Source organism: Neolamprologus brichardi, chromosome 20 (genome assembly GCF_056152115.1).
Source record: "Neolamprologus brichardi isolate AB-2024 chromosome 20, ASM5615211v1, whole genome shotgun sequence".
NCBI lineage: Eukaryota > Metazoa > Chordata > Actinopteri > Cichliformes > Cichlidae > Neolamprologus > Neolamprologus brichardi.
In genome coordinates this window covers 3,893,754-3,904,976 of record NC_142123.1, presented here as the reverse complement: position 1 = coordinate 3,904,976, position 11,223 = coordinate 3,893,754, and the positions used below count along the sequence as shown (strand labels likewise).

Here is an 11,223-nt window from a genome sequence, read left to right as displayed (position 1 = left end):
TTGCTGCTTGTAGGAAAATTTCATATTCATAAATCAGATATGCTCCAAACCAAGTATTGACCACTTCTGTCAATACTTCTACTTCTGCAGCTTCTTCGGTGTTACTATTGGTCTCTTGAAATTCTCCCTGACCAGTTTTCATCTTTGAATTAATTTTTAGGGGGGGTCATTCAGTTCTTTGCAATGTCAATGTTGTCCCATATTTTCTCCGGCCTTATTTTTGTATTTTTATTTTTGTAGTAACTGATACTTTTCACCAGTGAGATCCCTTTGATGCTTTGTGAGCTCTTTACAAAACATGACTGTGCTTACAACTGAGTAAATGCCAAGAAAATCCTCCCAGGGCAGCTGAACTTTAATTGGGGTTAATCGGAGTCTCTTAAATTGATGGGTGGGCGTGTTTACTCAAGACGCTTCAACCAAGCATTACTTGAAGGGTGTCTACACTTATGCAATAAGGTTATTGTATTGTTTAGTTTTTTTTTTTTTTTTTTTAAATTTTTGTAACATATTTGTTTGTTTTTTAATTTGAATTGTTTGGTTTATATGTCGCATTAAAGCTAAGAAAGGTTTTGAAATGATTTATTGTGCTCTTATTTTTTCTGGCATTTTAACACAAGTGTGTACACTTTTCACTGTGTATGTTTTAGCTGTCTTGAATTGTCTTCAAAGCATTTCAGTGTGTTTAGTGAATGATTAATACTGCTCACAGGGTTAAATTGTTTTCACAGAAAGTTTATTGCATTGATAGGCAAGACTTTGATAGAAACATTTAGGGATACATCAACATATTCATATCGATTGATATCAGCCTCATTGACTTCCACTGGCCTATCACAAACAAGATGGCAATCACTGATACTAGTTCATGATATCTCTTGTATCGCATCAATTTTGATGGTTAAACAGATTAATATTCAAAGATAAAGTAATGAACTATTATTTTTAACAATGGCAGTTCTTTGTTTTCTTTGCACAAAGGGTGAATAAATAATAAACCAAAACAATCAAAACAAAAACATCGGCTATTGGCAAACTTCAAATTTTGATCATATCAGTATCAGTAAAGAAAATATTTGGTGCATCCCTACAAAATGTATTAAACCTCTTAAATAATTTATGTGTAGGAGACATACCTTGTCTTCCAGTGCAAGTAATTGGCTCTGAAGCCATTTTCAGAAAAACACACACAATAATCGTACAAAACAAATAAGTTTGAGACAAAAATAATATTAATGTTAGATATTGCTATAAATATCAAAATAATCTAATACTGTTAATAGTCTGAGCCTGTCAGACATGGTAATTATTTTGCAGCTCCGGGGTCTGAGCCAGAGCGCTGTTAAGAATAATTAAGTTTCTGTTATAGGCCACCATAACCATCAGTTCACAGACAATCAGACTGAGGGAAGGCAGTGCCAAACATTGCAATTTGCTCTAGTGTACTGGGACTTTGGCACATTTTTAGGCCGGCGCTACATGTTTTATAACCAGTATGACTGAAAGACAATTATTCACATCCCAGAAAGCACGTAAATCAGCGCAGCAGGTGCTACACAAAAACACTGTGTCACATTCTGCCAGACAGCAGCTGGGAGAAATGGGTACCACCACATTACAATTCCCAGCTCAGTATGTGTGTATTCAGTAGCGGGTGTCTGATGAGCACTTGAGCAGGTCATATTTGACATAGCCAACACGGTCCACCTGCCTGCGGGAATTCATACGCCAGTAGAAGCGATCCCGGCAGAAGTAAGTGTGACCTATAAGGAAAATAATGAAGTTAATATAAATTAAAGCAAACAGCCTAAAGTGCTTTACTGCTGTTTTTTCTGATGTTTTGGGTTTTTTCCCCCCTTAAACTTAAGAGAAAATTTACATTTTGTAGTTTATTTACCTTGGTACTGGAATACATCATGAGCATCATTGGGGATACCACCAAAGACAACATCAGTAAACTTTGGATAGCCCTTGTCGACTGTCTGGGCCTTCACATCCAGCCTGTTTAGATCAAACAAAACAAAGAAAGAAAATGTCATTAAAATGGCAAAAAAGTAGCAGTTTTCTCTTAAATTCAGGACTGTAAAGGCTGAGTTTTAACCTACCTCCAGAAGTTCTCCCCACTGAAGAGCAGAACTTTGCCTTTCCCCCTCTGCAGAGCTCCCTCCACTTTCTGAATGTTGTTGGGCAGGCCTAGTTTCTCAATGCTGCGGGGACCCAGAACATTCTGTCCTGTGTAAACCCAGAATCTGTTCCCTGTAAACAATAAAATGATCATTATTAGACCGTCTGCACTGTTGGCTAATACAGGCTGTTAAACATTGCACGAGGGTTCATTACCTGAGAAGAAGTACAATTTCTTGGTCAGACTGTCCTCAAAGGCAGAGTCGATGACAGCTGGAAGAGCGGGCCACTTGTTAGAAATAGAAAAGGGCCCTGCATTGCTGCTCCCGGACATCTTCCAGTAATGTCTATAAAATTGACACACAAAATTTAACATTTCATGTGCTTGGAAATTTTGTTTTTACTTGTTTGGAAAAGAAGAATGCGATAAAGTAGGATGAGTAAGCTGCTCACCCATCCTTGAAGAAATGTAGTTCTCCTTGAATCACAGTGATGGTGTCAAATGTGTCCTGCTTGCAGGCATCTTTGGTTGGATCCACAGGTACTGCAGTAGTGGTGGTGGTGGTATCAGTGGGCTCAGTGGGCTCAGCGGTAGGGGGGTTGGGGTTAGGTGGGGTGGGCACAGGGCCAGTTCCACTTCCTGAAAAAATATATAGTTTCATGAGAGATATTGCTGCGAAGTTAGGTACATTAACACTTTAATGCCGCATGCTAAGAAGAAACGCTTACCGTAGAGAAACTGAATGCCGTTAATGTCATCGCTATGCAAGGAGAAGTGTTCAGCATAGCTGTACATGGGGTACATGAGAGCTTCTCTAATGTTGGAGTGATCCAGGCCAAGAGCATGTCCAAATTCGTGGGCAGCCACCAGGAACAGACTATAACCTGTAACAAATATATTAAATATTATTAATGACTAATGAGTCATTTTAACCTCCTCTTTTTTTCTGCCTTGTGTTTGTTGCTCACCCTGGTCAGGACAGAAGCCCCATTTCTGGTCATCATCATAGCTGTCGGTGGTGCTGCACCACAGCTTGCCATCTCCTCGTCCCTCACTTGTGCACGAGTGATACTCCTTATCCAGGAACACAAAGGGGAAGTGGCAGGGATCTCCCTCAGAATTTCCACCAATTACAGCTATATCTGGATAAACAGAGACATAACAGCAGCAGTTAAACCAAAATAACAAGGCACTGTGGCAGCGCTGCACTGCATTTATGTGTTGTGGTTTATGTGTTCCCTCACCACGACTGGGGCAGAATCCATATTTCTTATCCTGGTCAAAGTTGCCTGTGGTGGCACACCAGCGGTAACCATCACTGCGGCCCTCTGTGGTACAGCTGTCATACTCCTCCCCCAGAAAGGTGAAAGGGAAAACGCATGGAGCTCCATCAGCATTTCCATCAAAAGTGTATAGAACTGTTAGGATGAAAAGAGAATTGAAGTCAGCATGTCACAAAAGCAAATCCGCTTATCTGGGTGACCTGTGACATGTGATTTGCCTTGGAGAATACAGTGTCGAGCTTACGTTCACTTGGGCAGAAGCCATATTTCTTGTCCTTGTCGTAGTCAGCTGTGGTGGAACACCATGGCAGATTGTCTGTGCGGCCCTCTGTGGTGCAGGTGGAGTAAGATTTGCCCCCAAAACTGAAGGGAAAGTGGCACGTGGCGCCATTCGCATTTCCAAAGTGAGTCTTCACAACTATATAGACAGAAGAGACCGGACATTTAATTACATTTAAAGTGAACACTAGGGGGAGACAAATGCTTGTTGTCGGTGTTTCTAATTACCTGCTCCTTTCCCCAAGGTCCAGAACTCATCATCGTCGAAGTGGGCGTCTCCCTGAATACCCTCACCAGGGGGGTAGGCATGGGCTAGAAGGCCATCCTTACCATCAAATGGGTAGGGGTCTCCGTGGTCTGAATAGAAATGTGCACTTCACATTAGTGTTTGGTTTTCTATGCAACTATGTTGCGTCAGCGCGCGTAAAACAAATCAAACGACCATCGTAAAGCACATTACCCTTTTTCCCAAACGATATCATGATGTCAGCCGTGCCGTCATAGAGACGGGTAAAAGTCAGAGGGGTCACATCACTCCACACCTTAAACGCTCTGGCAAAAGCATCGTCAATGATAGCGCTATCCATGTCTGGGGAATAGTTAAGGATCCTGTGGAGGAGATAAAATAACACACACAGTCAGAACTTCGTTGCACAGTCCGCCCCTAACATAGTGAACTCAGTGACTTTTTTTTTCTTGCTCACCTATAAGTAACATCGTTGTGGTCCCACTTGAGGTCTCCTGCAAAGGTTTGATAGTTGGCCACATCAGGAACTCCGCAGCGAGGTTTTTTCATAGCATCCAGGGTTTCTCTATCCAGCACCCCGCTCTCCTCCAGCCCCAGCTGCCTCTGCATCCTCTTCAGAGCCTTGGCGGTGGACACCATAGACTGGAAGCCACTGCGTTCCACAGAATTCATGTAGCCGAAATTCTTTAGGTAATTCTGGAAGGAGAACACGACAAACCAACATTACTGTGTTACTGTTACAATCCTTCCGCAGAAATTAACTTTATCTGTATTTACACTGTAGTTTGGTTAAACAGCCTACTTATGTAATTTTATTCTGTCTGAATAAAATAGCCCTCATACTTACTTCTGCCAGCTCCGAATCAGTCATGTTTTTGGGAATGTCTCCTGGAAAGGTGACAAAGACGGACTTCAAGGGAAGGCTCCATCCGTTTTGTGTGCTTATGCCCAAAAGTAAACACACAAGTAAAGTACAGCATCTCATGGTGAGATCTACTGTAGGCTGGCGCAAAATATAACGAAAATATTTACTAAGAGTTTGCAGTCAGCAAGGACTCAGACCAAAAGAAACAAACTAAAAGAAAAGTCAAAATGATTCTCCTCTGATGTTGGATTTTGCTGCAGCTTTGGCTCCCTTCTTCGTTTTGACTGGAGGCTCTTGCTGTGATGTGCTCCTGGTTAAGGGTTAGGGATCCTTGTATTTATACAACAAAAAAACTCTTAGTCACCTGACCTTATTCCCCTCCCACATAAAAACCGCATCCCTCCTACATACATCTTGGCAAACTGCATTAGTTGAACGAACATGGGGACTTTCCAAATATCCACTTTTAGCTTTACATATAACAGCTAATGAGTGACTGACCTAATGTAGTTTTGGGTAGATTTGTCAGACTGGAAATGAGTGTTACTGACTGACTACCTGGCAATGGCTGATAAGACCAATTTTGGTAAACAGCAATGCTTGTTTTGTGTTTTGATTAAAAAAAATAAATAAATAATGTATGATGCCAGATACCCACAAAAAAAATTAGGAAATGATGAAGTACTTTGAAAGTTTTATGTGTTTTCAGCCATTCAAAAAACACCATAAAAACATTCAGGAAATAACAAAAGATATTAACACCATTAAAAAAAAAAATAAACAAAAGGTTAAATTTGAACAGTGAAGTTGTTGTTTTTTTTATTTTTTTGTATTTTTAAAGCATAACACACTCATCGTGTCATCATGGGACTCAGCTAGACACTTCTGTTATTTCTGCTCAAATTATTGATATAAAAAGATGTCTGCTTCCACTTTTTTCATAAATACAACTTGTTTCCTCTTTTTGTTAAGTTTTGAAACCAAAGGAAACATCAAACTAAGTCAAGCCAGACGCAGGATCGCATCGAAAACTTGGAAAGAAAATGTTGCTTTGTTAAGGCAGTAACCTAATGATTTCTTTTATTTGCTGCATTAAGCATTAGTATGTATCATCATAAATGGTAACAATGAAATCAGCACACACTCACATTTACTTCCTTTGCAGTTTACATGCTTTTTTTGGTTTTGCTTTTTTGCGGTTCAGATTTTTGGGAACTACCTGCTTCATCATTGCCATGCACAACTGCTGGTGCAACATCTTCAATTGCTTTATCCCCAGAATGACTCAATTCATTAGCAATCACTAACATGTCCTATTTGGCAAGAAGCACTGCGTCAAATGTTTTTGTATTTTTCCCATAAAGTTCTCATGCACGCATTGATTTCATAACAATTTGAGACATCACTGAAAAACACCAAAACACAGATATGACTTAAGGAAAACTTGTTTTTTAATCTTTAATCTTTAGAGAATGCCAACTATGTGTACTGCTGTTTGAATGCTGAACCATGAAATGATGATATTTTGGGAGATGTGAATATCAAGCTGGGAGAGGATGTGTCTCAGCCAGCATGCCATGACTCACTTGTTCCCACATGAATGGTCAAGACTGCAGATATGGGGCTTTTTGTCAGTGAACACATCCTTTCTACTGTGCAAACATGTTTACTTAGTACCTTCACAGATGCAGGAAAATAAACAACTTGTTTTGCAGAGTCAAATGTCTCGTGTAAAAAGCAGAGGGGGTATGTCTTGTCCAAGAACTTGAGAATAAAGTTTTACTAAGTAAAGTGAATGACTATAAGATCAGTTGGCTGTAAATAGAACTTGGAAATGCGAAGAACTGTGTGCACATCCTCTGACTTAAAGATGTTGGGTTACCATTTTTGGTAAAGGAAATGGTGTGCATACAGTATTACTGAAGAGGAGGGTTGAAATTTTGGACCTGTGGTTTATTGAGGAAGATGTATTTCTGCATCTCTGAATTCATGGTTTCCTGGTGTGGTTGATGCTTCATATATTTTGACACGTACATCCTTTGTTTGCCATTTGGTAATGTTTGTTGACGTACACTAGAAATGATGTTATCTTCTCATGAAGAACATATTTTTAGTTCTATGTCTGCAATTCGCTTTGTTTTCCCTTGAACAGCAGCAGTAATGGTCCGCATCTTTTACATATCTGTAAAACTTCCAGGCCATTTAGCTGTGCCATTAAAGTCACATGAAAAAGAAAGTGCACACTTTTTGACTTCTAAAGTTAAGTATCACGAGAATCATTAAATGCAACCTCCATCCATTCGCTTCCGCTTATCCTTTTCAGGGTCGCGGGGGGCGCTGGAGCCTATCCCAGCTGTCATAGGGCGAGAGGCGGGGTACACCCTGGACAGGTCGCCAGTCTGTCGCAGGGCCAACACACAGGGACAGACAACCATTCGCACTCACATTCATACCTAGTGACAATTTGGATTATCCAATTAACCTATCCCCACAAGCTGCATGTCTTTGGACGGTGGGAGGAAGCCGGAGTACCCGGAGGGAACCCACGCAAACACGGGGAGAACATGCAAACTCCACACAGAAAGACCCCAGTCTGATGTTGGAATTGAACTCAGGACCTTCTTGCTGTGCGGCAACAGTGCTAAACTCCGTGCCACCGTGCTGCCCACCCCTGTTTCGGCTAAAATGCAGAAACAGTGTGTGGAAACTAAGTACTGCTTTCATAGGAATTAAGAAATAGTAGCCAAAGAGAGAAGACATCAGCAAAAATCTTTGAGAAGTAACTGCTGCTGCCTATCAATGTGAGAGGAGTTTTAAGACAATTTCCCATTAATGTCCATCGTGTTAAAAGTGGAAAGCATTTAAGTCTTCCATACATCCCACCAAAATCAACCCAAGGTCGGACAGTGCAACACTCAGAGAAACTCCGAAGCTACATCTCACACCCTACAACCTTTAGTTAGCATGTTAAATGTTTAAGTTCATGACAAACAAAAAGTATTCTAGAGTCAAATATGAGACCATCTGTCGGCCCACACGGGGTCATGCTACAGGACAATGGTCCCAATCACACCAGCTAATCTAAAACAGTGTGGCTGACAAAGAAAAGAATCAAGGTGTTGAAACGACCTACTCAAAGTCTAGATTTCAACCTGACTAGGATGGTGTGGCAAGACCTTAAGAGAGCCGCACGTTACCAGATGCCCATAAATCTCAGTGAACTGAAGCAATGCTGGAAAGAAAAAAGAGCCAAAATTTCCCCACAATGATGTGAGAGACTGATAAATCCTATTACATCACTGAAAACAATCACTTCAAGCTGAAAAGTTGCTATTGCTGCAAAGCTGGTTCTACAAGCTATTGAGTCACATGGTGCAGTTTCTGCATTTGTTTTGGTTATTGTTAAATAAATAATGATATGGCACAAGACAGTATGCCATTCATTATTGATCATCTCAGTATTCAAATCATTTTAGCACCTGCACAGAACCAGTTTTTATATTATGTCCTGATATGTAAAACCTTAGAACTGAAAGAGGATGTGCTCTGTTTTTAATGTGTATATTTTACATCGCTGTGTAAAGAGTTCGTACTTGTAAATATTTTAACAGAATAAGGGATAGGGAAAGGGATAGGATAAGTATAAGCCATAAGGCTTCAGCCTATTCCTTTTTCGGTTACTGTTTGAGTACTTTTATGTAAAATTATAATCTGTTGTTGTTGTTGTTGACTGAATTAAAAAATTTCAATTCGAAAAAATTCGAGAATAGCAATAAGTAAATAAATAAATATACTGCCACTTATATTTGGCGGTATGGCTTTTTTCTTGGACACACATCCCTGCCTTCCAAGTACATACATGAAAAAAAGGGAGGACTCCAGTGCAGTATTAAAACAGATATATTAAGTTAGTCACAAAGGAGATGGAGGCTGGGTTTCAAAGTGGCTTGCAGGTGGCCAGCAACTGTAGGCACATTATATGGAACATTTGCAAGTTGAATGTGTGGAAATGTATCAGTTGAGCCATTAGCCATTAGCTTATATGTGCTGGCAGTTGATCTACCGGGACTGTATCGGAGCTTGATTTCTTTGGCCTTCTTGAACTAATATTATGCTCAATTTGATTTAAGAAGAACGAAAAATGTCAGTGTTCCAAATTTTATGACATTTGTTGCCTTTACTGACTACTGCCAGCTACATTGTAGCACACTGCATGCCCTGATATTCTGCTATATCTTTGGGTTCACTGATTTTGTTTAGTGCAGAATAAAGCAGTTCTATTCAGCCTCAAAGCAACAGCTGACACAAATCTCTCTTTAATGTAATGCCCTTTCCTCCATTTTTTCTTCATTTAACATGATCTAACGGTTATTTCTGCTTATTTGTAGCTCCGGACAGGATTTCCAAACATCTGCCTCTGATTTCACATGGCGTCAAAGGTTTAATGAACATGGCTCCGTGCATTTTAACAAATGCCACATTTCATTTGGTTTCACCACTGTGCTCCCAAAAAGACGTCTGGCCGAAAACCTTGAAAAATACACATTTTTGCGTGGCATCATTCCAAAATTCGCCCTCATTCACAGCTCGGTCTGTTGGCACACACCATGTGACCATATGAGGTGGCCGACTGCGTCAGCAGTGAACTGGATAATATCAGAGTGGAGTTGCTAGACCCTCACAGCTAAAGTGGGTTGGATTTTTTGGATTAGGTTTACTGTGTAAATGACTAACTTATGTAATACCAAAAAAGTCATCATTTGTGGCCTCTGTGTATTTTCCCTGGGGTTGCTAAAAAAACACACACACATGCAGATACTATAAAAACACAATTTTATAGCCAAGAAGTGTTTTGAACGGTGGCAGTTTAAGGTCAGCAGCAGCAAAACTGTGTGAGTGTTTCACCAAAGTGTAATTCATACCCTCATTTTTTTTCAGCCAGCCTGGATTCAATGTTTGCAGTTTTGCAACTTTGCCCTTAATTGTTAACATGCCCTGTTTACTTTAAAACTGCCTTGTTAAAGCAAATTGTTTATGTCTTATGGTATGTTACTAGCAGGCAGTTCACTTCCTGTCTGCGACAGTTGATGTGGTTCCTTGGCTAGCTTCGTTTTTCAGCTGTGTTGTATTTTATGACGACTGGCTTGCTGACATTGTGGTGGGATTCAGAGATTGTGCAACAATCAGGAGCATTACTTGGTTTGATGTGGAGGAAATGTAACCCCGTCACCACGTCCAGGTACTTTACACAGCCTGTGCTGAGTCTGCTGAGTCTTGCAGCTATTCTGGGAATGGTTTTGTTTTTACGATGTTTATTTTGGTTTTCCAAGACAGGCTCTGTATTTCTTTCTTTTAATTTTAATCGCTCCATGTTCTTCAGCTCATTACTACAGTAGCAGTGAAACTAAAACAGTTTTAACCCGTGTTTCTAATGTATTGTCTCTGAATATCTGTAGCACTTCATAATTTGTCCAGATACTATGCGTGCTTGTGGGTGAAACTGTCACACTAAGATCATTGTAGCACAGCACACATAACAAATGACACAACCAAAACAAAAACCGATGAAAACAAGTCAATGCCAGGGGCGGAAACCATGTTGTGCCCTCCAAGCCCTCAAGGGTCACTCATATAACAGCTTGTCTATAATGAGTCACAAGTCAGCGTGAAACACTTGACAGAAATATTTCCATGAACAGACTTTACACAGTTGCCATAAAGTTGAATAGAGTCATATGAATACGAGTGTAGGAGCACAAAAGGCTGGAAGTTTGACTCATGTCTCCCTGGATCAGTAGACAGGAGTAATTATTCTACTTCGTCAATGACAATCAGAATGCAGGCCATTAGTTTGGGAATATTTCTTGTTTATTGGCACAATATTTTTCCATATCATGCTTTATTGTAAAAATCTAATAAAATGTTGTAAAACTTAGGAGATTAATTAAATCTCTTAAATTAAAACATACTTATTACTATCTTCAACATCAGGGATTTTATATGCTAAAACAATAATTGTGATGCTGACAATCCGAACAGTAGCAATTCATCCATTATCATGTTTACTCTAAAACACACAACACAAAACACTGAAGGTCTTCTTCTTCAACTACTCCTTCTTTAACGTCTCCAAACTGTATAGGAGAACGTATTGCAGACTATGGTTGAGTTAATCCTGAATCTTTCTTCAGATGACAGGAGATGATGACAGGAGATGATGACAGGAGATGATGACTACACTCAGCCAAGACATGGGGAAATACGTTTTGAAACACGGTGCGGTGCAAACCTGATCAATGCAGTTCAAATTTGCCATGTTCATGGTCCAATTATTGTGTTATTTCCCTGGCACACAGTCCATGATGACTGCTACAGTCATAGCCTTCCTCTCAGGTACTCTACAGGATTGGGACACACTGGCACT

The 11,223-nt window shown here is 40.1% G+C and overlaps 1 protein-coding gene across 1 annotated transcript; it reads right to left on the bottom strand.

The window, feature by feature from the left end:
- Nucleotides 1-1,601: 1,601 nt before the first annotated feature.
- On the bottom strand, nt 1,602-5,122 carry mmp9 (matrix metallopeptidase 9). Its single transcript, XM_006785578.3, has 13 exons — nt 4,782-5,122; nt 4,392-4,630; nt 4,148-4,296; nt 3,916-4,044; nt 3,653-3,826; nt 3,370-3,543; nt 3,094-3,267; nt 2,854-3,009; nt 2,578-2,764; nt 2,341-2,471; nt 2,106-2,256; nt 1,898-2,001; nt 1,602-1,763 (listed from the first exon to the last, which is right to left on the bottom strand). The coding sequence occupies exons 1-13, from the start codon at nt 4,917-4,919 to the stop codon at nt 1,645-1,647; spliced, it is 2,025 nt and encodes a 674-aa protein (XP_006785641.2). The 5' UTR covers nt 4,920-5,122; the 3' UTR covers nt 1,602-1,644.
- Nucleotides 5,123-11,223: the final 6,101 nt, after the last annotated feature.

What these genes read in the sequence shown, in the direction of transcription:
- mmp9 (XM_006785578.3), bottom strand. Translation starts at nt 4,919, where the DNA reads ATGAGATGCTGTACTTTACTTGTGTGTTTACTTTTGGGCATAAGCACA. An exon ending in CACAACGATGTTACTTATAG is followed by an intron (nt 4,297 to 4,391) that starts GTGAGCAAGAAA and finishes TCTCCTCCACAG; the next exon opens with GATCCTTAACTATTCCCCAG. An exon ending in GAAATTGTACTTCTTCTCAG is followed by an intron (nt 2,257 to 2,340) that starts GTAATGAACCCT and finishes TATTGTTTACAG; the next exon opens with GGAACAGATTCTGGGTTTAC.